The 27,553-nt window shown below is 37.0% G+C and overlaps 3 protein-coding genes across 3 annotated transcripts in view; 2 read left to right on the top strand and 1 right to left on the bottom strand.

Annotated features, from left to right (window-relative positions):
• Positions 1 to 4,595, bottom strand: part of LOC100890009 (protein HIRA) — a 28,125-nt gene extending 23,530 nt beyond the window's left edge. The window contains exons 1-5 of the mRNA XM_030992037.1: positions 4,427 to 4,595; positions 3,125 to 3,187; positions 2,389 to 2,499; positions 1,854 to 1,944; positions 758 to 843 (exon numbers count right to left, since the gene is read on the bottom strand). Coding sequence (XP_030847897.1) covers positions 758 to 843; positions 1,854 to 1,944; positions 2,389 to 2,499; positions 3,125 to 3,187; positions 4,427 to 4,463 — 388 coding nt within the window. The 5' untranslated portion in view covers positions 4,464 to 4,595. The remainder of the gene's footprint in view (positions 1 to 757; positions 844 to 1,853; positions 1,945 to 2,388; positions 2,500 to 3,124; positions 3,188 to 4,426) is intronic.
• A 2-nt stretch (positions 4,596 to 4,597) lies between these two features.
• LOC589842 (mediator of RNA polymerase II transcription subunit 31) lies at positions 4,598 to 8,943 on the top strand. Its single transcript, XM_789474.5, has 4 exons — positions 4,598 to 4,714; positions 5,900 to 5,989; positions 7,099 to 7,195; positions 7,931 to 8,943. Exons 1-4 carry the CDS (start codon positions 4,669 to 4,671, stop codon positions 8,367 to 8,369), a joined length of 672 nt encoding a protein of 223 aa, XP_794567.1. The 5' UTR covers positions 4,598 to 4,668; the 3' UTR covers positions 8,370 to 8,943.
• Positions 8,944 to 20,815: 11,872 nt separating this feature from the next.
• LOC100889667 lies at positions 20,816 to 26,798 on the top strand. The gene is made up of 3 exons (XM_003731121.3): positions 20,816 to 21,769; positions 22,560 to 22,709; positions 26,418 to 26,798. The coding sequence occupies exons 1-3, from the start codon at positions 20,973 to 20,975 to the stop codon at positions 26,632 to 26,634; spliced, it is 1,164 nt and encodes a 387-aa protein (XP_003731169.2). The 5' UTR covers positions 20,816 to 20,972; the 3' UTR covers positions 26,635 to 26,798.
• Positions 26,799 to 27,553: the final 755 nt, after the last annotated feature.

The following is a 27,553-nucleotide window of genomic DNA, read 5'->3' on the forward strand; positions in this document are numbered from 1 at the left end:
GGCCTCTCTGCAGTCGCTGGTTAGCCGCACATGCAAATTTGCACACAACGATTGGCACCGATTGAGGGAGGTACTGCTGTATGGCGTGTATGCAACACAAAGGCTTTGGAAAACTACTCATGTCCTTTTTGCTTAGCTCAATGACAACCGTTTTAGCACCAGTGTAGATTAATCTTACTCTGAAAACAGTTAAATAATCTTGAAGCCTTTGGTGTATCTATCCCATGATGAATATAACATGGCACAGGGCAATTATTTGTGTAGGGTATATAGAGTTAATAGACAAGAAATATATATCACAATATAGCTGGTAAATTTCAAGACTTATTCTCAGGCCAGGGTTAAATGCATTGTTTAACAATGGTTCCAGTTTTACAAATCTGAGATGCATGACCTTACATGTTATCAGTGCCTGTGATATGGTGTAATATTGAAAGACCTAAAAGAATAGCGCTTCAAAAAGTAAAATTCTTAGTTTTAGTGACCGGTTTTACCACACTCATTTTCCCCGATAGACTGTAGTGTTATAAAAAAGATGTTGGGAAAACGGTTTTAGAAATTTCAAAGTCCAATCATAAAGATCTTGATAATCAAACATGCGATTGGCTTGTAAAAGTCATGGGATTAATTTCTGACCTAAAAGGTTTATAACTATGATTGCGGTATGAGCTAAATCCAGAGGAAAAGTTAACTAATACCCATAAAGAACCAGTAAAGATACTTTGTCAAATAAGTTAATGGTTTTCTTTGAGCTTACCCCCTGTGTGATGTCTGAGTACATGTGAACACTTCCACTGCTCTACGTTACTCACGCTAGAACCAAACACAGCCGATGTTCCAGTCCTGTCAAAACATTCCAAAATACAGAGAATGGAGATAAAAAAAAATAAGTTCAAAATTGAACAGTAAACTTGCTAGTACAACCTTGCACATGGTCAGATAGTGGACATAATACACAGAAATTATCTACATTTTTATAAAGTACAAATGACAATCACAAGTCTTGGGTCTTGTGTCACCAATTATGACAAATTTGAAATAACACAAGCTGAAATAACACAAGCTGAAATAACAAAACAGGATACATGTAGTCATTCAATTTCAGAAGAAGAAAAAAGATTAAGTTAACATGAATACAAATTGATTTCAAAGGCTAGATACCTTATACCACACATCCATACATCTAGTTGCACAGTATACTTATCAAAATGGTATGATTAATCCCTCTTTCAAATTATTTCATTAAAACAAAATTTAAACAAAATCCTTTTTATAAAGTCTGGATCTATCATTTATGCACAATTATTTTTGCATGCCGCACACATTATCAACTTTCCACATCATTTTCCAGACCTGTAATCTTTCACTTCCAGAAAGAAACTGAACATCTTTATACAAAGAAACCTCCCCTGTTGCTTACTTACAAGCATTCACATGCTTCTCTTAGCAGTCAGGTAATACAAACAAACGAACCAACCAACCAACCCAAACTGAACATATACAAAGCCAGGGTCATATCACATATCTTAACATCCACTTGCATGATAAGTGATAAACAGTCAAACCTGCTTTGGTGACCACCTGTCTACAAAGACCACATTTTTGTTTCCCTTGAAAATGGTTTCTCATTGAAACATGTACTAAAGGAACCTGTCTACAATGACCACTTTTGTGTATACCTTGGCGGTCGTTATAGACAGGTTTGACTGTACATCATGCATTTATTCAGATTATAAGGTAATTGCTCCCCTTTTTACAAATCAGTGTGAAAATTGTCAAGACTTCTACCTTGAAATCTACAAAGTCCTATTATTCATAAATTCTAGGTGCAAGCCTTTCGCTGATCAACTTACCCCATCATTTTCCAGATCATGAGAAGACGGTCGTCTCCTCCAGAGGCTAGGTAGTGACCGTTGTTAGACCAACGCACACAGTTCACACAGGCTGTATAGAAAGCAAAGTCAAGAGAATTAAACAGTCGATAGTATGGAGATGCAGTGCACGATTTAGAGTAGCAGTCTTGAAAATGAGAGGTTAACAGAAGTAGCAAAGTTGCTTTTGCGTAGTCATTCATTCACTTTTCTGATACTCATACTTAAAAAAATATCCTTGCCTTTTGATCATTCAGAATAATCAAAACAACAACATTTGGCCAGACATGGTACAAAGCAGAAACATTGTAGATGGTAAATAGAAAATCATGAGTAAAAAGACATCATCAGGGTTCCCATGGAGCTAACATTGGAATTAGGCAACCGCATTGTTGAACATTCAAAGATGGAGACTACATGATAAATTTGCTCAGCTCATTGTATCTAAATGTACTGAGATGAAATAATACCTCACAATGATCTTAATCTAATAGCTGAACTTTGTGATTTTACTAACCAAGATGATTGTCCATCTGACATAGCAGCTTCGGAACATTCTCGTCCTGCTCATCCTTCTCATTAATGACAGGAGCCATGTTCCAAATGATGACCCGTCCTGAATCATCACCTGTTAATAGAGATTGAGATTGAAACCTCAGCTTGAATCATTCTTTTCATCTTCTCTTAATTGCAACATAGAATTGAGGGAACAATACGAATGTTTAACAAATATTATATCCAGGTTATGAAGTATTTTATGAACATGTAAATGGGGTATAATAACAAATGAAATGACCAAATAGATTGCATCTTTAAAAAGTCTTATCTATGAAGTTATCAACATTTTCAAATTATTCCAATTTTTTGTCCAGAAAATTGTTGTCACTTGAAACACACAATAATACATTAAACTAGCAACACAGGTTATATAAATATATTTGCACATGTTTTTTTCATTTGCCTAGTGCCTATAGTAAATGAAATTGTCGTATATATTTTGCTTTCATTTTACCTTATTGTTTCAACTAAAAAGCATCTACACATGTATGTAATTCAGTAGTGAACATCATTAAATAAAACAAAATAAAAAAAGAGTACAGAAACAATTTTTAAAACCATATCCATATTCATTCAGAAGAAATTGAGTACGGCAGTCTTCTCATTTCTAATTTTTATGATATAAATTTAATAAAAGATATAAGTTCCAAAGCAAATGCTGTTTTGAAATGCATAATTTGTATGGCCCTTTTTACCTTGCCCTCCTGTAGCGAATCTGGTGCCATCTGGATGAATGTCAATCCCGAAGATGGGCTTTCCTGCACAATTATACAACAATAAATTCTGGTGAATTTCTTTGGAGTTAAGATTGGTACCATGCGATGCAAGAGGGAGAGAGAAGGGAGAGAGAGAAGGGAGAGAGAGAGAGAAAGAGAGAGAGGGCAGGGAGGAAGTGAGGGGGGGGGTGAAGAGAGAGAGAATGAGAGAGGGAGGGACAGAGGAAGAGGGAGAGACAGAAGTTATCTGAAGATAGACCTTGAAAAATGGATGCAAATGTGAGAGCATTTTCAAGGAGAACTATAGGTAATAAAGAATCCTGTAAAATTGCCACCAAACTAAGCACATAAAAAAAAAAAAAAAAATCATTTTTTTTTGTTAACTTACACGTTTTATCCAATGAAAACATGTTAGGTAAAACTGTTTACAATGATATGCACACAAAATACTACAAAGTACTTCAAATCAATGCTATCATTTTTTTTATCTTTCCTAATGTTTTAGACCTTGTTTTCATCCTTCTACGGTTCTACCACCTTATCTTTCTATCTTTCTTGCGACTGTGTTATTAATTGTCTTTAAGACTTTATCCTTCTTTTGCCTTCTCTTTCCATCTCTTCTTGTTATTCTTTTCTGCTTCTATCCTCATCTTCTCTTTCTTTATTTCCTCTACTAATTTATATCAGTCCTGCTATCATCTCCTCTCTTTCTTAAGACTTATTTTATCTCTCATGTAGTCTTCCTTCATCTGTAGTCTCCACACCATCACTCAATTCTTTTAAAAATAGATCGGACAAACATAACACTGGTCCTCCCAACACCCAATTTTGCCATAACTAAATGTGCATCCACACACCATGCACTCACAATGAGTAAGTTAGAACAAGTACCACTCACGCTTTAACAGGATTACCTCTTACTTCCGTACAAAACGATGCTGATCTCCATCTCGGTCTCAATTCTCATTTTCTCTTTCCACATCACATCTCTTTCTCTGCAGACGTTCTTCTCCATCTCTCATTTTCTCTTTCTACGTATTTCTAAAGTGTTCCTATACCATCATAGTCGACAGTTTACAAATGATTTATTATTTAACAAGTTAAAAATTCTAGGCAACCCTGACCATTGACTAGTACTAGTCTAATGTGCAACGCTACGCGCGTATATTTGGCTTTTGCGCATAAATGAAAGAACACAAAACTCTATAGGCCTACAGCATCTTTACTAAGCGAGTGGGACTGCACTGCTTGAAATTGGATGTTTTGTCAAGTTTTGCTTACCATCGTGGTTGACCCAGGGCGGCTTGAGCAACTTCATCTCCTCCACGTGAGGGAATTACACAACTAAATTTCCAATTTCCAATCTAAACCAGTTTCTTCTCAATTTAACGCATTATTCCCAGTTTCATCCGAATTTTGATTCTGTCAATGTCAAATGTGTGATTCAATTTCAGATGGAATTTTCTTGACGTAGAGGGCTGCAGAGGGTCTTATTAAAAATATATCTTTTGTCAGCAAACCAAATGGCAATGCCCACTTTGGCAGGTAATTCACAGCATCCAAATCAAGGTATGTAGACTAAACTAGAAAAAATAAAAGTGGTCGTGATAGTTGTGGTGTGTCGGGTGAAGGTGATCATATTTTGTTTTATTTTTTTTGGTAGAAATTTATTGTTTATAGGCATAATCCTTAGATCTACCTGGTGTTGGACTTGGACTTCACTTCAGTCCCTCCTACCGAAATATTTGTGACTTGTATAAGATCTAGACTAAAGGAGGGGGTTTTCGGCCACTTACAAAATCCTATTTTTTGGACTCTTTACATCCTATTTGTTATCATTTCTGGTTCAAATCATGAAGCAAATACTATTATTATTTAAACAAAAAAAGAATCCCAGAAAAAAAAAATCATGAATTGCCATGACAATATTCATTTCCATTTTCACTGTTTCGGAGGTAGTTTTCGGCCGCATGTACAAAGTCAATAGGAAGCAAGCAAGCGCACCGTGCGTTCCCCCGCTGATCTATAGCACTAGCGGCTGTAGCAGGTATCCCGCACCGGAGCTCCTAGTCCCGAAAACTACCTCTGCGGTGACCAGAAATTGGAATCTGAATTAGACAGAGATATCGTGTGTGCGCTGCGGTATCCGGCTGCATTGATTTTAATACACGTGATGAGATACTTTTGAGCTTGCGACTCACACAAAATCGGGCTCTAAATCAGAAAAATACTTGAAATACAGCTCATTTTATGGTACCCATATTCCTTACAGACACGCGTAAGATACTCAATTTTTCAGATTTGGGTAGCGGGACTGCCGATTACATCGCTAAAATGGGATATTTAAGAATATATTTTCTACTGCAAATGTGGTTCTTCAGTGACTCTGGTATGTGACGTATATGTGATATGCTATTATGCAATGTATTTTATAGGGATTTTACCATGCATCCAACGGACCGGCCGAAAACTGCTGAGGGGCCGAAAACCCCCTCCTTTACTCTAACTTGTTAAAGTAGTACTAAGTTAGACTAGAGATTTAAATCAAGCTAATATTCACTCCTACAATGCATGAGTTCTAACTGTTACCGTTAATGGTATTAACTGCCACAGTGAATAATATAATCCTCATAGTTACATGCAGTAACTATTTTTCATACACATCTAATCTATCTTGATTCTTGCACATGTACTCTGCTACTATTTTTACCTTGACATTTTCCTCATTTTAGTTATCTCTTTATTTCTATGAAGGGATGGAACCTCCACAGGACCCAGAGCAGATTCGATTTGAAGTGGAGTTGGAGTTTGTTCAGTGCCTCGCTAACCCTCACTATCTTAACTGTAAGTAATTTTCTGTAACCTGTTTAAGGGTAACACTGAAATTCTCCCTAAAATAACACATAGTCAGTAACAAACATCATGGAAGAATTAGTCCACAACTTTAGGCATAGTTTGATAGGTTTTAAGCATAGTTAATAATCCTTTTTTTTTAAAATAAATTCTTTAGCTTAGCAAAGATAACAAAATGTTCAATCACATTTTTGTGGGTCAGAAAAGTTGCCTATTCATACTGTAGTTTTGTACTAGGGCTGTGCTCAACAGTGTAATGAGGTACCCGAGTACACTCCCAGGCTCACAGGCGAATACTCGAATATTTGGACGCCATGTTTTTTTATAATTTTTTTGAATTTTTTTGAATTTTTTTTGAATTTTTTTGATTTTTTTTGAATTTTTTGATTTTTTGATTTTTTGATTTTTTTTCTTCTTTTTTTGCCACTACCATACCACTCGGCAGTTTATCAGGTCCCTCGCTGAAAACGCATGCAACTTTACTTTGAGTTGCAGTTGAAGGCGCCGATTTAATAAGAATAATAACAGTAAACAATGCTGTTTTAAAAACCAAAGATGGCAGAATAATCCATTTTCCTCCAAGTCCAAACAGAAATCTGGACATTTGGTCCCAGTTTCTGAAAGGTGGGTTTAACAGTGCTTGAGTTGGGAAACATTTTTTGCCGACGGTACCATGCCAGCGGACGCCACTCTCCCTGGCACGGGTAAGCGTGGGCCTGGACATTTTTTTTAATTTTTTAATTTTTTTTTTTTTTTTTTTTTTTGCGGCCGAATATTCGGGTACGAGAAATCGTACCCGAGTAGTTGTCAACCGTGCGGGTACTCGAGCATTCGACTACCCGTCGCAGCCTTATTTTGTACAGAAGTGCTAAGGTTTTTTTGTGAAAAGTGTTCGCAGGAACATTTATAACTAAAGGAAAAAAAAGGAATATTCATGATTCCATGTAATATAATTGACAAATTATGATTTATATCAGAATAAAATGATTTACATCATAAAGATGAGATTTATCAGTTTGCATAAATTATTTGTAATTTTTTGCCCATCTCTCATCCACAACCCCTCCTCTTCTATTCTGTATTCTGTTTTTACCTTACAGTTCTTGCCCAGAGAGGTTACTTCAAGGATAAAAAGTTTGTGAATTATCTTCATTATCTTCAATACTGGAAGGAGCCTAACTATGCCAAATACCTTAAGTAAGAATCATTGTATTTTAGTTGTATTAAGTCTAGTTCAATGAGATGCTATTTTCTCTTTCAACTGCACAATAATTGCTTTAAAGTTGGCTAAATTTCTTGGATTATTTTAGATCATTATTGTCTCCAAAAGTAAAGAATGTTATCAATTAAAGTTTGTAGAAAAGCAGTTCAGTATTACATTTTATTTCAATTTATTATTTTTTTCTGTCTAGAATGATTTGGATTTGAATGTATTAATAGAACACTTATCTTCAGAGAACTTGTTTGCAAATCGTCCAAAGATTTTATTTTCTGCTTCTAAGATTGATTAATTTGATGCAGTCATTCTTCTTAAAAAGCATACAATTGAACTATTTTGACAGAATTGTGAATAGAAAACTAAGGACTGAAGAATGATTAGATAGCATTAATATAAAAGTTTTGTTTTACTGTTTTTATAATTTATTTGAATGAAGAACAAGGTAGCAGGAAGGTCCATGTACTGAGTAACATCAATATTGGCAACAGCTTTAAATGAGAGTGAAAGATTAGATATTCAGAAATTTGCTACCTGAGAATTATAATCTCTGCCTCTCTATATTTTCTCTTGTTGATTTTGAAACCTTAGTTTGAGTTAGTTTAATTATAATATATTAGTGTATGATATAGATTTAATCTTTAATTGGAGTGTTAAGGTATGTTTTCATAAGCTGATACTGGAATAATCCTTTGTTTTCTCTTTGTGGTGTTCAGATTTCCTCAGTGTCTGCATTTCTTGGAGCTCTTGCAGTATGAACACTTTAGGAGAGAGTTAGCCAACGCACAGTGTGTCAAGTTCATTGAGGATCAGCAGCTCTTGCACTGGCAACACTATACCCGACGGCGTATGAGGCTGCAACAGTCCCATCTGGAGACCACACAACAGCAGCAGCAACTTGCCCAGCAACAGCAGCAACAAGGTGTTGCAGGGGCTACCGGTGGTGTGGCTGCAAGTGGAGTTGCTAACCAGCCTGCAGGTCCGGGGATCATGCAGGCACCCTTACCACCTCAGCAACATCCACATCAGCAACAACAACAACATCCGTCTCTACAACAGCAGCAACAGCAACAAATGGCTTCGCAAATGAGAACAGGGCAACAAGATCAGAAACCTTTACAACAGGGATCTGCAACACAACAAACGATGAAATGAGAAGTTCTAACAAAGAATAAGTCAATCTCTCAACTCTGCCTTATGTCCCGCAAAGAGTTATTTTGATGCTAAAGTTGCTGTTTGAAGTATCGGTGTGCAGAACAATTCAGAAGAGGCTGTTTTAAATGTTCATTGGAAGCAAGATGGAACCATCGAGTGAAGCCATGTTGGCAGACTCACTACAATGGAGCCTCATGATAACAAACTCTGGGACCAAGGAAATGCCCTTGTTGTTTATAATTTGTGCTATTTCAGGGCCCCGTCTTATGAAGAGTTGATATCAATCGCAACTCATTTGCGTTTGATATCCATTGTAACTACAGTGTATGTACATAAGAGAAAGGAGACTGCAACTTAAAATTGATTGGAGGACTTGATTTGGATCAATCCCAGCTCTTTCTTAGATAGGGTCTAGGACTAAAACAATAGAGAATGAAGAGTTGGGGGCGGCAAAATTACCTAAATACAAAATAAGGGTTTTATTTAGATTGTGTATGAGTTATGGTATGCTCTTACTCGCAAATTTTAATTCGCTCGTCGCAAAAGCAACCTCGAGTTTCCTCAATTTTGTAAATTGAAGAAGAAACTAAAAATCATTATTAGCTCATGTTTTCATGCAAATTGAATGTTTTTATCGTTTGTGCTACCACACTATTTAATTTTTACCTTTTCAAATAGTTTGGGTGAAATTAAGCCTCATGACTTCTTAGGTAATTCAGGATAAGATCTGATGGAATATCGAAATCATGAATTTGTCGCTTATCATGGTTTTGTGAAACAGGTTGTCCATTTCCTGACCACTCTGTAGGTCGCGGACAAAGATATGACTGTCATGAAACAACTCCAGGGGGTGTTTCACAAAGACTAAGATCATATTAAGTTGGACTTAACTATGATGGGCCATTCATGCCACTATTTGCTCTCACCATTACCGGATATGATCTTTAGATAGATAGATATTTTTTCCTTCAATAATGAACTATCAACAAATATAAATTCTGTAGATTTGTGACCAATGCCAGTAAATGGTGAGAGATAACAGTGGCATGAACAGCCTGCCATATTTAAGTCCAACTTAAAGTTGATCTTAGTCTTTGTGAAACATTCTACAGGTCTCCAACAGGTTCATGTCTTACTTTCTGTTCATCAAATTTAGCCACTTCCTTTAAAGTTTTAACGATGCTATTGGGCCTATAGGCAATATGTCAGCCCACAATGGTTATGCTGTATTCAATTTCAATACTCTCTTTGTCTGTGGTGCATAAGACGGATGAACCATAGAAAAGCAGCATAGGGTTATGAGGATTTAAAAGGTAATGGAAATATGAAATGGATTGTATAAATAAATGTGAAATATGTGAGATTTTGCCAAAAAATTGCAAAATTAGTGTAAAATACTAAGTTATTCTTTGGTTACTGTAACAGAGACCTGACTGTTGTAATATTTTCTCATTCACATTCACAATTCATCCACATTTATGTGGGGATTAACTTTGCATATCTGTAAAAAGTAAATAAATATGAACTACAATTTTACATTATATTGAATATGTTAGTTGACTACTCTTTCTTCATGGTGCTGACTCTAATTTGACACTTTACAACAATTCCTAAAGCCTTGAGCAGAGTCTAGTTCTGTCAGTCTCGTGTTTTTGTTTTTTGGTCCGATGCTAGGTCGGTGCACGTGGCTGTCTGTCTGTTGCTTGTTGCAATTTTTTTGGATATTTATCGGATTTTCACGGGACTTTCCATACTTTCGACTCTAGTTTCAGATAGGAAATGACTTGCTAAAGGTAAGCGAACATTTTGGGCTCATTTTATACATAATTCTGCACCATAAATAAGTTAACAAATCAAAGTAGATTTAAATCTCCCGCCGCACGCGGCGCGGACCATGAACCCCGACGACTCCTCACTTAACGCTATGGCAGATATTGATTCAGGCAACCAAGCCAAAGATTTAGGAATAGAGCTAAAGGACGGATTCCAGACAGTCACGTCTGCAAGTGTTCGAAGAAAAAAAAGAAAGATACGTGAAGGAAGTATCAATGTTGAGAACCTATCACTAAAAGAGGATTCGTCATCAGATAATATGGAACCACAAAACTCGGTATTTCGTAACCAGAATCCAGTAATTCTAATAGCAACTGACCAAGATCTAAAGCTTTTCATTACACCTATTGACAGGGAAAAATCATTAAGAAACGTTAGCATGTTAAAGATCGCAAAATCTATCCAAAACTGTATCGGCTCATCGCCAGAATTTATAAAGTCTACCCGGAACGGAATTCTCGTTAAATGCAAGGATACGAAACAACATAAGAAATTGTCTGATATACAAATCATTGATAACGTACCAGTGAAGGTCAATTTGAAACTTGATTTGAAGAAAGGTGTCATATCAGATATACCGACTGAGATGTCAGAAAAAGAAATAGAAACAGAACTAAAGAGTCAAAAGGTAGTTAACGTGAAAAGAATAGTAAGGAAAAATCGAAAGAGGGAAGAACCTCAAGATGGGAATGTACATGTAGATTTAGTTCCAACTCGGAGTGTAATTGTTTCATTTGAAGCTACAGTACTTCCCCAAGACATCATTCTTTGTTTCCAAAGAATAAAGGTCAAACCCTATATACCTTCAAGCCCCAGGTGTTTTAAATGCCAAAGATATGGCCACACCATAGCTATTTGCAAACAGAAACAGAGATGTGTCAGATGTGGAGAGGAGCATAGTTTCGACGATTGCATAAAAAAGGACACTCCCAAATGTGTAAATTGTGGAGGTGAACATTCCGCTGCATATAATGGATGCGAACAAGCACAAAAAGCGCAAGAAGTACAAAAGATAAAAGTGCTGAATAATCTCAGCTATGCTCAAGCTGCTCGCCAATTGAAAGAAGAAAAAAAAAAAATATGCAAGCGCAAGCTCCAATACCATTGGAACGTAAACTAGCTCCTCACCAACAACATCTAAACACCGCAAATAATCCCCAACCATCTGTTGATCTTGGTTTAAATACAGTAAAGCAAAACCACCCCACCCCCCAAGTCGATAACTCTCATGTGTTTCCGGATCACACCCCAAAGGCAGATCCTCCCTTGCCACAACGCCAAGATAGGCAAAATAGCGAAAAAACAGGGCGACCGTCTTCACAAATCAAGGAAAATTTTATAACTAAAGCAACAAATGAGGAATTGATAACCTTCTTTCTTCACCTAATGATCCAAATTATGAAAGATAAGTCAGAAGGAGAGGTGTTGTCTTTAATTAAGATAGCTGCTAGTCAGCTATTAATGCAAGCGAGTTAATTAAAGGAACTAAGATGGCATTCCGCATCCTACAGTGGAATGCACAGGGATTAAAGGGACACGGGGATGAGTTATTGCTCTACTTAAACTCTATAAAAAGCGAAACCATTCATTTATTATGTATTCAGGAAACATGGTTCCGCGATCACGACAAAATACAAATCGCTAATTACAAATGTTTTGCTAAAAGCAGGAAAACAAGGCGCGGTGGAGGATGTGCCATATATGTACACAACAGTTTAAATTATGATTACCCAATCATAGAAACTGACATCGAAATGCAACAGATTAATTTGTATTTTGACAACACATCCATAACCGTGATAAATTACTATAATCCATGTGAAGACATAATTATGAATAAACTAGATTTCTTGATAAAGGAAATAAAGAATAAACGTAGAATGTTAATATTGGGAGACTTTAACTCTCATAATGTTCAATGGGGCAGTAAAAATACAGATAAAAATGGAAAAGTGATTGAGGAATATTTACTGAAACACAATTTAGTCTTCCTAAATGATGGCTCGGGTACTCGCCTAAACCCAACTACTGGCGAAATCTCATGTTTAGATTTATCATTAGCAACTCCCGCTCTAGCCAGTTCCACTAGCTGGAAAGTGCTATCAAACAAATTCGGAAGTGACCATTTTCCAATATATATTGAAATCGACAAAAAAACTCCTAAATCAGATTGTACGAAAGATGACCTAACTCTAAAACGGTCATTCAAGAAGATAGATTGGCACGAATTCAATAAACTGTGCGATCAACGAATGGACACTGACTCGCTGCTAGACGCAGATGTCAAAACTTTTTACGGAAACTTCATGGAATCTCTAAATAATATCTTAAATGAATTACACTGTACCCAAAAGAAATAAAAACAAGAATGCGAGATTCAACCCCGTCCCATGGTGGACAGAAAAATGCAAAATAAAGATTAAGGAACGGAACGAATATAAAAATAGGTTATTGAGAGTATGGAATGATGAAAATCTAAAACTATACAAACAAAAGAAGGCCGAAGCCCAAAGGATTATTAGACAGACAAAACGAATGTTTTGGCTGGATTACACTTCAAAACTGAACAGGTTCACTTCAATCTCAGAACTATGGAATTTGATTCGTTGTCTGAAGGGTAATCCAAATAAAACTCATTCTAAGATATCAGCACTTAAAGTAGAATCTAAAGTAATTATAGATGATCAAGAAAAAGCTAACGAATTTGGAAAGCATTTTCTGAAGATCAGTAGTAAAACAAAAAAGGGAAATAAAGAACTGCTAGATGAATATAAATCTATTGATTATAAAGGAGAACATGATTCAGTTATCAATGAACCTTTTACTATGATGGAACTCGAAAAAGTACTTAATATAAAAAAGACATCAGCCCCTGGTGAAGATGGCTTGATATATACTGTGTTTCAAAACCTTCCAACAAGGGCTAGGAAAACATTACTCTGTCTTTATAACAGAATATGGTCTTCTGGGACGATTCCGGAACAATGCAAACATGCAATGTTGATACCAATATTAAAACCAAATAAAGACTCCTCCCAACTAACATCCTACCGACCTATCTCATTATTACCTTGCTTTATCAAGATATTAGAAAGTATGGTAAAGGAGAGATTAGAATGGTACATAGAGAAAAACGAAATTTTGAGTAGTATACAACATGGTTTTAGAAAAAAGAGAAGCTCAATAGATAACTTAGTACATTTAGAAAATGAAATTCAGAAATATCTATTTGTGGGTATGAAAACCATAGTCGTATTTATTGATCTGGCCAAAGCCTATGATACTCTCTGGACGAAAGGATTAATCGTCAAGTTACGTAGAATTGGTCTCCAAGGAAACATATTGATTTTTTTGAGAAACTACTTGTTGAACCGTACCTTTCAAGTGCAAATAGGTAATGCCAAATCGGCAATTACGCATCCTGAAAACGGTTTACCCCAGGGCAGCATTTTGAGCTCCCTCCTTTTTAATATAATGATAAGTGACATACCTTTGAGACCAGATATACATAGCTTGATTTATGCAGACGACATCGTAATTTGGGAATCAGGCCATGATGTAAAACAAAATATCCAGAACATACAACAATATCTAAACTCCTTGAACTCATGGCTCAATCCATTTGGACTTATTATGTCGGTAGAGAAAACGACTCCTATCTTATTTTCGAACAATACAAATGATGATAATTACGAGTTATATATAAGAGGTCAAAAGTTGACACCACATAAAGAGCACAAGTATCTCGGCGTCACATTTGACAAACGGATGACTTGGAGACCTCATTTATTAGATATTAGTAAAAGATGTAAAGGAAGGATTAATGTTATCAAAAGTCTAGCATACGCCAAGTGGTCTGGAGATGCTAAAGAACTAGTGATGATATATAAAGCATTAATACTATCAATTATCGTCTATGGTTGCGAAGCATACAACTCGGCTACGACAAGCGCAAAAAATATGTTGAACTCAGTTCAGTACCAATCGTTATTTGTTTGTGCAGGCGCTCGGAAAGGTACATCCCTTAAAACGCTGCAAGTCGAACTAGGCGAAATGCCTTTTGATTTAAGGCGAGAAATGTTATCAATTAAACTAAGAAAACGAATCGAGAGTATGCGCAAACACCCTCTGAACGAAGATGTGAAAGATTGTTGGCAATTTAATATTCTTGGAGGTACTAACTCTAGATTAGCTTTTGGACGTAGAACCAAGGATTGTACATTAAAATTCAGTTACATACTAGAAGATCCAATGAAGTATTTTTTCAACACACCCTTTTGGAAAATACTCCCTCCCCATGTGTCATCAGAGCTAAAAGAGGTAATAACGAAAACAGATATCTGTTTTGCCCAAAAACAAGCAGCCCTAGAATTGATAAATTCGAAATGGACAAATTATTTACACATATATACAGATGGATCAAGATCGCCAGATAAAGACTCTGCTGCTGCTGCATTTCATGTACCTTATTATGATGTTTCTCAATCTAAGAGACTGGCTAATTACACATCGTCTTATAGAGCAGAGATGGCCGCAATTGTACTTGCCCTGACATGGCTATTACAACTCCCAGGACTCTACACCGGGGCAGTCATCTTTTCTGATTCTTTGAGTTCACTCCAGGCCATAGAATCTCGTAAAGACGAATCTTTCATTCTTGAAATTTTAACCCTGTGTAGTCAACTAAAATACAAGGGCACCCAGGTCTATTTCGAATGGATTCCCAGTCATTGTGGTCTACAACACAATGAGATAACAGATAAGTTTGCTAAAGCAGGACTAAATAAAAATATAGAAATCAACAACGCTCTTACCAGAGCAGAATCAAATTATGTTATAAAGAAATACTACATAGAGATATGGCAAAAAAGATGGAATGAAACATCATCCCCCCTACGGGAAACGCAAACTCTAGTATCAAAAACATTTGTGTGTTACCTGAACAACAGATATCATGAAACTATTCTTCATCGCCTAAGAATGGGAAACTTAGGTTTAAATAATAATCTTTTTGAGTTGAATCAACATGAGACAGGACATTGTCCAAACTGTGAGCACCAAAAAGAAACAGTTAAACATTTTTTATGTAAGTGCCCACTCTTTCTTATAGAGAGAGCCATGCTTATAACAGAATCTGGAATAGAAAACGAAGAATTAATCCCAATACTCCTAAAATCAACAGATATTAATCACCAACAGGCTCTGGTTAACTTCGTAGTTAGATCTAAAAGGGTACACCTGTACCCCTACTAACCACCTTGCACCGCACATAATTATTTGAGCCCAATATGTTTCGCTTTTTATAGTGAGTATACATGTACATGAAGAAGAAAAGTGAGAAAGAAGAAAAAAAAAAAAAGGAAAAAAAATTAGAAGAGAGAACTGTCTATATTAACGTTTAAAATCTTCATGTATCATGATCTGTTTTTTTTTATTTTTTGGTTTTCGGTCAAAATTTTGAAGAAACACGATGGAGACGACTAGACATATTGGTGGACGCCGGAGGGCCTAGACTCAGCATTAGGCTGAGTTGAGAAGCTTGTCACTACGTACCGTGTCCGAGTTGGTCCTTGGGCGTCCTATATAGCCGATAAGCCTTTTGCTCGCCAGCCACTGAATTCTTCATCATTAAATAAAAGTTTAGCTTTTAAAAATCCAATTTATTCAAATCTATATATCAAAAAAAGTAAATCTAATTTTAAAGGAATAAAAATCCTGAGAGAAGAGGCGTAAATATTCACTTCTGAATGAAAAACGCCTATAAATTAAAACAACAACAACAACAACAGTGAGTATATCCGGAGTATATAAAGTACAGAGCCTATGCAGTATACTCTCAGCCTAGTCTCACAGTGCAGACACTGTGCCTGCGAACTAGTGAATGATTGAAATCACTGAATATAATGTGTATGATTGTAGGACAGCTATCCCCTGGAATACTAGCCGTCAAACAATGATGCTGGGGATGATGCTGGTGGTGGAGATGATGATGATGCTGATGATGATGCTGATGATGATGATGATGATGATGCTGATGCTGCTGATGATGATGCTGATGATGATGATGCTGATGATGATGATGCTGATGATGATGCTGATGATGATGCTGATGCTGATGATGATGATGATGCTGATGATGATGATGCTGATGATGATGATGCACATGATGATGCTGATGATGATGATGCTGGTGATGATGATAATGATGATGATGATGGTGATGATGGTGATGATGATGATGATGATGCTGCTGGTGATGATGATGATGATGATGCTGGTGATGATGATGATGATGATGCTGGTGATGATGATGATGCTGGGGATGATGATGATGATGGTGATGATGCTGGGGATGATGATGATAATGATGCTGGTGATGATGAAGATGATGCTGGTGATGCTGGTGATGATGATGATGCTGGTGATGATGCTGATGATGATGATGAAGCTGGTTATGATGGTGATGCTGGTGATGGTGATGATGCTTAAGATGATGGTGGGGGTGATGATGATGGTGATGATGCTGATGATGCTGGGGATGATGATGATGATGCTGGTGATGATGGTGATGATGGTGATGATGATGATGATGATGCTGGTGATGGTGATGAGGCTTAGGATGATGGTGGGGGTGATGATGATGGTGATGATGCTGATGATGATGATGATGATGATGATGGTGATGATGATGGTGGTGATGATGGTGAGGATGTTGGTGATGATGATGATGCTGGTGATGATGCTGGTGATGATGATGATGCTGGTGATGATGGTGATGATGATGCTTGTGATGTTGATGATGGTGGTGATGATGGAACGTGATGATGCTGGTGATGATAATGTTGGTGAGGATGTTGGTGATGATGATGCTAGTTATGAAGGGATTAATCTTTTATTATTTTAACCTCATAATTCACAAAAAAAGTTTACCCAAGACCGTTTTTGCAGTAATTTTCATTTGCCTTCTTTCTGTCTTCTGTAGAAGTGTCGTAGTCGAGTGGTTTAAGCACTTGACTTGAAATTCAAAGGTCGTGGTTCGATCCCCGATACGGCACTAATGTCCTTTGGTAAGGCATTAATCTTCATTTGCCACACTCGACCCAGGTGAGGTAAATGGGTACCCGACAGGCGGCAGGAATTAATTCCTTGAAATGCTTGAGCGCTGTAATGGCAGCTAGGCTAAAGCCGGGGTAATAATTAGTGCGCCTCGAAATAGAATTTCTAGATAGACGGCGCTATAGAAATGCCTATTATTATTATCATTACTATTATGCTGACATACCTTTGAAATACATGCATACAATTTACACACCAATTGGATGTTGGTTAACTCGTATTTAAAACATTTTTGATGGGTTGCTTGCCCATTGTCCACATTACCCATATCACCTTGAACCTACACCTGCTATCTCTTTTAAATTATTTGACTGCACAATCTTTAGAATCAATCAAAAATTCATAGGAGTGGGTGGACTCTTCCTTTCAAATGAGGTATTACTGATTATTTATTCTATTTCTATTTTACATGTAGTAATTCTGATGTTAGGCACTTGTTTATGAAAGCAGTACAGAAATGGAGAGTCGAAAAAATTGGGAACATTTGTCCAGTAATATTATATTATTAAACAATCATGGGAAACAATGGCCTTGAAATTGACAACTTGTCTGGCATGGAATTTCCTTCTTAAACAAGAAACATCCTGAAGATAACATACGGAATTGATGTAAATGGAATACATAGGGGGTGGGTTGCGGCTAAGGGCCTTTGTTGTTTTGCATGCTCCCAGAAGATTTTGAATTCTGAATCTTTTGATAACATTACCTTCAATTTCAGGCATAATGTTATTGTGAGCCATGGTCTGTTTTTGTATAATTTGTTATTATTTTGATTTTTTTTCTTTTCTTTTAGGCTTGATACAGATTGGTAGGGGACACAGGCTAAGACACCCCCTCTCTCTCTCTCTCTCTCTCTCTATCTTTCTCTCTCTCTCTCTCTCTCTCTATCTTTGTCTCTCTCTGTCTCTCTCTTCCTTTCCCTCTCACTCTCCTTTCCCTCTCACTCTCCTTTCCCTCTCACTCTCCCTCTCTCTCTCTCTCTCAAATTGTTATGAAAAACAGTCAAATCTATTCGCCAACCTACGTGTATTTTTCGTTTAATTTTTTGACCTAGCAACTTCCTTAACACGTTAATGAACCACTATTTTTCAGGAAATAATATACCTTGTTTTATTACAGTACAACGGAACGTTACAAAATGCATGGCCTTCATCACATGTGCAATATATCAACCTTTATAGTACTTTTTATAGGGTCGGGTGAAATATGGAAGATATTAAAAGTGAGATATTTAATTTAAATCCCAGTAATTAGTCCGTATTTTTGTTTTTGTTTTGTAGTACGGATCGTAATATTTGTAGATTTGTAGATAGCAAAGCCTTTTGAGAAATCAACTCCAGGCAATTTCAATCCCTATCGTATATTTCATAGAAGTCATGCTCGCATTACGTAATACTTCATTATAGGTTCACATATTTCAATCAATATAGGTGATAAACGAAGCATTTTCAATGGCTTAGTTTGTTCATCATCTACTGCTCGAAAAGGTTTATTTTACGAAAGTCTTTGCGATCGTGTTGGCTATAATAATAATAATTATTATCGTGATACTACTACTTCTACTACTACTACTACTACTACTACTACTACTACTGCTGCTGCTGCTGCTGCTGCTGCTGCTGCTACTACTTCTACTACTACTACTACTACTACTACTACTTCTATTAATACTACTTCTACTACTACTTCTACTACTACTACTACTACTACTACTACTACTACCACTACCACTACCACTACCACTACCACTACCACTACCACTACTCCTACTTCTACTACCGCTACTATACTACTATACTACTACTCCTAATAATAACAATAATATTGTATACCCAGGGAAGCCTAATCAGCTTCGATGCTGTTCTTCCTGAGGGCCCTTCATTTAATATTACCCAAGCAGTTGCAAGGTCCCCTTTACATCTGGGTGGGGAGGGGCTGGTGTGGATCAACGGCTTGTCAATGTCAAAGGACGTTAGTGCCGGGACTGAGATTCGAACCCTCAACCCTTGGATTGAGAGTCAAGTGAATGAACCACTATACCACGACACCACTTGTTAATCTCCCTTACCAGCGGGTGGGTGTCACAACTGATGTGGAACAAGTCAGGAGTCTGTTCTGTATGTTATCAGTAGGGTACTAGCGTTTGTAACGAACAACATTATCTGAAGCCATTCACTCCTTATTTACACGAATCATGACTATACAGGCTAATCGACTTCTTAGGGGAGTGTTTCACAAAGACTAAGATCGACCTTAAGTTGAACTTAACTATGACAGGTCTTTCATACCACTAGATCCACTAACCATTCTTGGCATTGGTTTCTCAAGGGACGTACAAATCTACAGAATTTACATTTTTTTGATAGTTCAGTATTGAAGGGAAAATTATTATCTTAAGATCATAATTGAGAGACCAATGGTGAGTGGCATGAATGGCCTGCTATAGTTAAGTCCAACTTAAAGTAGATCTTAGTCTTTGTAAAGCACCCCCCAGATCGAAGAAAACAGAATTGACTTTTTACAGGGAAACTCTAATGTTTTCGGTCATTGAACTTACGCACTGTTGAATATTTAGCGCACCCTTCCCAATCATCTCGTTTTCCCCTCTCTATCATTCTCTTGAATTCTCTCTTTTCATCTCTTATTCTCTCTTATTGCAATGGGGGAGCGATACAATTATTGTTCGCTGATCGACCCGATTCCTAAACAAAGTACAAAGACCCTGTCAAATCAATCTTTTCAAAAACATGTTCTTAATTTACAGACCCCTTTATTAATTATGGAAACTAGACGGATCGTAATATTCTTTATTGACACTTTGGAGGCTTATTCAATCTCAATTTAATTCATTTTGTTTATTTCAAGTCCAGCAAATACATTAAAAATACATAGGTAAAAAATTAAATCTATATATTAGAGTTTGAAAAAAATATTTAAAAAAATATTATAAAGTATAATTTCTTTTAAGCGGTATTATAGGAATTGGGATGGCCATTAAAAAACACAATTGGGGTTGGCCAACCAAACAAAGTATAAATAAAGTGTATTGTCAACATGTTTGACATCTTTTATTATTTCACATTAAAAATAGGTGTAAAATATAACTTTATTGTAAATATCTTAACGTAAAAAACAAAAGAAAAAAAATAGGCATATTCCATTATTAATTGTCAAGTCACGTATATGTTTAGACGGATGATTTTTTTTTACCAAACTATCTGTAAATGAATAGGTAATCTGTTGGTAGTATGTAGGGGAAAGTGGTATGCAACGATGCTACAGTATTATTTTACTATCCTCATTGTGTCATAACTTTTTTCTCTCTTTCTACTTTTATCTGAAATAGAGCGCAGATTGGCCTGTGTTAATTACTACGACATGTTTTGTTACAGGACTCATGGTATGAAAAACGTTTAAAAAGATAGACTATGATTTGGCGCTCTTGGCACCGATCTTGCGTCCCATCGGCCGAGTGAGGAGCGCGGGGGTTATGAGGCTATTATGGTCATATAAAAGGGCACCAATCACACTTTAGCCTTAGTTCAGTACCTATCCCTCTTACTGGACTCATCACTAAGCCCAAGCATAAAGTGCTTTGATTAATAACTCAGGGAATTTCCGCAGTCGAACGTCGTGGAGTCGAACGTCGATACGATGTGGTCATTGATACTGTCCTTCGTGGTCGTATTATCACAGAGTTTGCAGTCACGTGCAAACGATATCTGGAACTCGCCATCGGGATCGTCACCCCTTTCGTCGGCACCGTCATGGTCATCGTTCCAATCTCAAAACTTTCTCGGTGTCTCGCGATCGACTGGCGAACTCGTGATGGCGCTCCATCTCGACGATGTCTCGGCTATCAAGAGGGTCGTCGGCGACCAGAACGGTGCCCAGATGATCATACTACAAGCCACAGACGGCAAACATCTCGTTCATAATATCTACGATCCAATGTTTAATCTCAGGGAATGCAAGACCACTAAAAATCAAGCCGATATCGATGATTTCAGGCGGAGTTTTCACACCAAATACTCTTCCCGCTTTCTTTCAGATGACATCATCCACAAGCCACGCCCATCGCAGCGCTCAAGCTCGCTGTCGTTCACCTCCGTCAATCTGGAATACGTCCACAACGCCACCGAGTCCCTAGATGTGTTTGTCCTACCCAGATTCAGCAGCAAAGGGGTTAAAGTTCATCCTGTGATTCGGATGATGATCGACGTCATGGAGGCACGGAGAGTATGTCGTGATATGGAGAAAGATTTGAAAGCCCATCTGATGATGACGGATCGATCACGGGATGGTAGTCGAGTTCTGGATGACAGTGAGATTGACGTCACCGAAGCAGACGTGGAGCTGGATCCCGAGGAGGAGGAACGAAGTGGAAGAGAGAGGAGAAGTATATTTATCGTACCAGGGACGCTGTGGTGTGGATCAGGCAGCATTGCCAAGTAAGTCAAAACCTTTATTAATGGACCTTTATTAATTATAAAATTGTATACCAATATAATAAATTCATCTGCCACGCCCACAAACCATTATTTAATCTTTCCGAGTCACATTTTGAATGAGATTGAGGTTTTTTGATGAAATGAAATTAATGAATACAGTACGGGAATTATATCTCAATTTCAATATCGACATTAATATTACCAAGACGGTTTCTAATTCATCTTTTATACCTCACCCCCCAAAATATGCAATAAAGACACATATAATGTTCATGTTGTATTTCAAGAGTATAACTTTTTGGAATTATATAAAGTATTAATTCTTATATGCGTGTGTAAATTGATGAACACATTGTATTCATAATTTCAGATATTGCATGTCGGTGGTTCAGTATTTTAACAAAGGGGATAATGATGACTGACATTATTGTTAATAATCAATATTATGATACAAAAAGGAGAACAAAATAAACGATACCTTTGTTTGGGGCTAAAAAGCCGATATAATGTTCCTATACCCCATGCACCCTTTGAAGCGCGAGAAAGGGCCGATGGCAATGGCATTCTAGAAATATTGCGTTCCTAAAAAGAAAATTTCTGCTGGAAAAAATATCGCCCCCACCTTTTTCTGACAATCTTAGACCCCCTGATACGAAATGGCCTGGCTCTGCTCCTGATACAAGTATGATAATGAAAACAAGCTTATTGAATACAATACAAATATTATGTTTGAATTAACAGCAATGGTCACAATGATTAAAATGTTCTTAAATGTCTGTATCCTTATCAGATCTTACGATGATCTAGGAGAACACAACACAACGGATTTGTGTTGCCGAGAACACGACCATTGCCCTCATACCATCCTAAGCTGGCAGAACAAATTCAACATATTCAACCATCGTCTCTATACCCTCAGTGACTGCGAATGCGATGTAAAGTAAGAACACATTTCTTATGTTTCCTTTGATTTAGGGGTGTCGTGGTCCAGGTTTTTTTTTGGCGAAATGTTTTGCCTCTGTTCACCCAGGTGGAGTGAATGAGTAGCCGGTAGAAAGAAATTCATTGAATATACTTTGTAGCGCCTTACGGCGGCTTGGACAACTATACCCCCTGGGCAATCAGCCCCCGGAAAATTTCCCCTCCCCGAGGACAACCACCCTCTGAGGACAATAATTGTCCCCCGGAAAATTACTCTTAGGACAATTACCCCCTTGGACAATAACCTCCCCTGAAAATTACACCCTTGGACAATATGACTTTAATAGGAGTGTCGGGTCTAATAGACAAGGGCACTATACAAGAACCCGCTATTATGATAATAATAATAATAATAAGAATGTTTATAATAATGATAAGAACAATAATAACAATGATAATGGTTATAATACTATTTATAATAATTGTAATTGTTAATATTATTTTTTGTCAAAACTGAATGCACATCAACTGATTTACTGTCAAACCCATTACTATCTTTTCCCTGAAGTTGAACTGGAAATGAAAAGAGCTAACTGCACGGATATGACATTGACTTTCGGTAAACCATCAACAAAAATATCCAAGGTTATACAACTGTTATGACTTCCACAATTGACCATCAATAATATTTGGCTAGAGTTCAATTTACTCTTCGCAGAATATCGGACATGATAGCTTCTCTTTACACGGATGTATCAAGGTCTGAAATTACATATAAGGTCACAAAACAGGGACATTCGTTTTATACTCCAAAGTTATCCCACATTTGTTGTTTTTCAGGGTCAGTAACTAGTTAAGTACTAAACCGTTCATGAAACGGCGAACCAACTAGAGTATCCATGGACTTGGTGTGACATTCCACGACAAAGAAAATATTCGACATGACAGTTAATAACATTTATATAATATGAAGTCATACTTTGCAGTCGATCCTAATAATTTCACACCGTGTTTCACCGCAGTGAAATGAAATAATAATGGTCGAAATTCTATTTTGGTTTTTAAGGAGATTTTTCCTCACAGTTTTAATTTAAAAAGTCGAACACTTCTTATTTTCAATGTTATCTTCGCTAAATATTTGTAAGAAATTTGAATATTGGCTCAGGAGAACCTTTCATTTGCCACAATTTGCTCATTTGCTGGTTTGCAACGAGCGCTGAATAACACAAACAATTATTGGCACAGATTAACAATACACAGTAAAAACGCTGCTTAAAAAAGTGATGTTCACTTACAATTGTACACTATCTTAAACAACAGTTGAACAAATTGTAAACAATGTTGCTCGAAACGAAAGTAATTTTGTTAAACATTCGCTGTTTAAAATTTAATGACTGCTTTATTTACTATACGAGAGCTTTTAGGCAGTGTTGTTTACATATGACGTCATGTGTCACGTGCCAGTAAAGTGCGCGTTGGCTAAAAGATTTGTTTCAAATCATGGCCAACCAAGCTGTAGACGTGTCGTGGATGAGTGGAAACGTCGCCGGACTGTCGATCACAAGGTCCACGGTTCGAGTCACGCCGCGGAACTAATGTCCTATGGCAGCCTAGCATAGCCGGGTAATGTTGGAGCGCCTTGAGGACCTTGCAAGGTCGATACGTGCGCTATATAAGAATCCAATATTATTATTATTATTTAACAACAGCTCCTTTTTAAACAACTTTCTTTAAACAACCCAGTTGGTGTAAACAACCCCCACTGAACAACAGCTCCTTTTTAAACAACTTTCTTTAAACAACCCAGTTGGTGTAAACAACCCCCACTGAACAACAGCTCCGTTTTAAACAACCGTCTTTAAACAACACCAGTTGTTTAAATTGTGATTTTAAACAAGTTGTTCAAAATGTTGATCAACTAAGTGTTTAAACTTTAAACAACTCGAGTTGCTTAACATTTTAAACAACTCTTAGATCAGGTCACCCGTTAATCAACAGTTGTTTAAACTTTTAAACAACATGTTCACTAAATTTTTAACTGTGTACGTATGAGTTTACTTCGTATAAGATGATTACCCATTCCCTGTCTCAAGAAGTTCAAGTATACGTCACAGGCATGAACAGTAATTACCTAAGGAGCTTAACATAATAATAGTTCATTTGGCATCATAAACAAACCCAAGTACAAATCATAAATACAGAATACATAATAGGCCAGGACCTCTAAGAAGGAACTTGTACTTGTAAAAGAGACCCACTATCTAAATAAATATAATAATGAATAAAATTTTACAAAATAAATAAAACTTACAAGGTATGTTCATATTAACAATTAAAAAAAAAAAAATCTTTTAAAACGCAAAGTGAAAATTGTGACTTCATGTTTGGTGCATAAAGGCTTAATGGCAGTTCACCAGTGGAGCCAGAAAGGCTTTAACTGGCTCTGAACCGGCAAATTATCTTCCTATTTCAGTTACAGCTGTTAGTAGTAAAATAGCAAAGTGCAAGATGATGGTCAGAAGCCGTATGACCCACATTATATCAGAAAGTTCATAAGATCTTTTTTTCAAAGCCAGGACTTAAACTCAAAATCCTACATAAGGAAAAATCTTGTGACTTTGAAAGTGACTTTGTACCAGCCAGACTCCCAAAGGAGGGTGTGCAACCTGTTGGAAAGTGCAAACAATTTCCCGTGAGAATGAAGAAAGACTTCCTCCATTTCTTGTTGAATATGGGGTAAGGTTTGGTTTCGATATTATCTGAATTTCTCTCGTGATAGGGATTTACTATGACTGACTCATTGCTATCTATATTCTTTATCAAAGAAAGAACGTCATAGTATCAATCAGCCATAAATATTTGAGTGTGCCTTTCACAGTTTTTATGTATTTGATAACGAAGATTTCGAAGAAAGAATGAAAACAAAAGTGGTTTGAACCTGTCGACGTAATCAACATTGCTATTAGCTGTAATCTCCTGTGGAATATAAAAACATTTATATTCGCAGAATATGGAACATATAAAAAAAAATGTGTGTACTCTTTCCCACCCGTCGTTGACATTTTCATTCATAGAGACAAATTCATTGAGAGAAAAAAAATGATTTGCTATAACCAGAGCAATAGATTTATGGTCTAAGAAAATGACGGATACATATCAGACTTTGTTTCGATGGTTTGTGAATAGCGACTAAAGCTTTTTTCGAAAGAGAAAGAGAGAAAGAGCAAGAGGGAGGGGAAGGGAAAGGGGGGGGGAGAGAACAGAGAGAGGGCAGAGAGAGAGAGAGAGAGAGAGAGAGGGAGAGAGAGAGAGAGAAGGGGAGATGAAAGGAGAAAGATAGAGATTATACAATTATAATTGCAATGTAAATGAAGGTAGTATTAAGCGCTATATAAAATGTAACTACAATACTACTATCATCGTCATCATCATCATCATCCCCACCATCATCATCACCGTCATCATCACCGTCATCATCATCGTCATTACACAATAGGGATTAAAGAATACTTTTAATGTATGAAAAGAGAATATCACAATAGTCATATTGAGAATAATAGAGATTCCAATATATGAGAAAATAAACAAACATAAACGTTCTCTTTCTCTCTCTTCCTCCATACCTTCCCTCCCTCTCTCTCTCTCTCTCTCTCTCTCTCTCCCCATCTCTCTCTCTCTCTCTCTCTCTCTCTCTCTCTCTCATTCTCTCCCTCCCCCTACTCTTCAGATTCCGTGATTGTCTACTGCAGGTGAATGACAGCATGTCCCGTGCGGTGGGAGATGGTTACTTCAATTTCCTGGGGTGCGCCTGCTTCCAGCTCGAGGAAGAGGAAGAATGCATCTCAAGATCCTGGTGGCCCTGGAATGCCTGCTCTAGATACCAACAGATCAAGCGAGCCATCGTCAACTTCATCGGACCTGTATTCGATTTCATGCCCATGTAGTATACTCTCTATAGATGTACAGATCGCAAAGACTTTCAAGAAATCTTTCCGAGGGCAATTTTGATAGACCCTATCCAATAGAAATCACGTTCGGGTTATGTAATGTGTTGTCTTAATGCCTCAGTCACACCTTTGCGTATTTGGCTTGCGTATTGCTGCGTATTTATGGCAAGCCGTTTTAACATTTATTCTTATTTCTTGATATCAAGGAATGATTTTCTGTTGTAAAGCAATGGTAATTCTTGATATCAAGAAATAGGAATAAATGTTAAAACGGCTTGCCATAAATACGCAGCAATACGCAAGCCGAATACGCAAAGGTGTGTCTGAGGCATAAAGCCCCAACGCACTATTTGCTCCGGAGGGATTAGACCTCCCTGCATGATCACTGACATGTGGCTATCTCATCAAATCACCTCTCAATTAACATAAGAAAAAGAGGATCATGGGGGACCAATGGTCACCGATTAGGCATTGTTTGCTATATGGAGGGCGCAATCAGCTATAAGTAGTGCAGGGGGGCTTTATTTATTGCTTGCACATTTTGGAAGGTGGTCGACAAAGCTATCGAAAATGCCGTACCTTGATTTTTCGAAAGTCTTTGCCCTCGTGTTTTTTTTCCTACCTCTCATTATTTTTTTTAAGACAACAAAATATTGAACCTTTTACCACAATGAACTACAAATACCCATTAAAATGTTCATTTATATAACTGTTTAACAAAGATGTCCAGGTTTATTGCATTTGTAAAATCATTCCATTATAAATTATGATAGATGGAAAATAACGGAAGAGATTAAGTGAGAGGGGGTAAGCGAGAGAGAGAGAGAGAGAGAGGAGAAAGATTATTTATACATACGTTCATATCAAATTTCGGTTTTGAATTTTAATGCCTAAACTCTATTTCGTGGGTCCTGCG

Source organism: Strongylocentrotus purpuratus, unplaced genomic scaffold (genome assembly GCF_000002235.5).
Source record: "Strongylocentrotus purpuratus isolate Spur 01 unplaced genomic scaffold, Spur_5.0 spur5_scaffold_2, whole genome shotgun sequence".
NCBI lineage: Eukaryota > Metazoa > Echinodermata > Echinoidea > Camarodonta > Strongylocentrotidae > Strongylocentrotus > Strongylocentrotus purpuratus.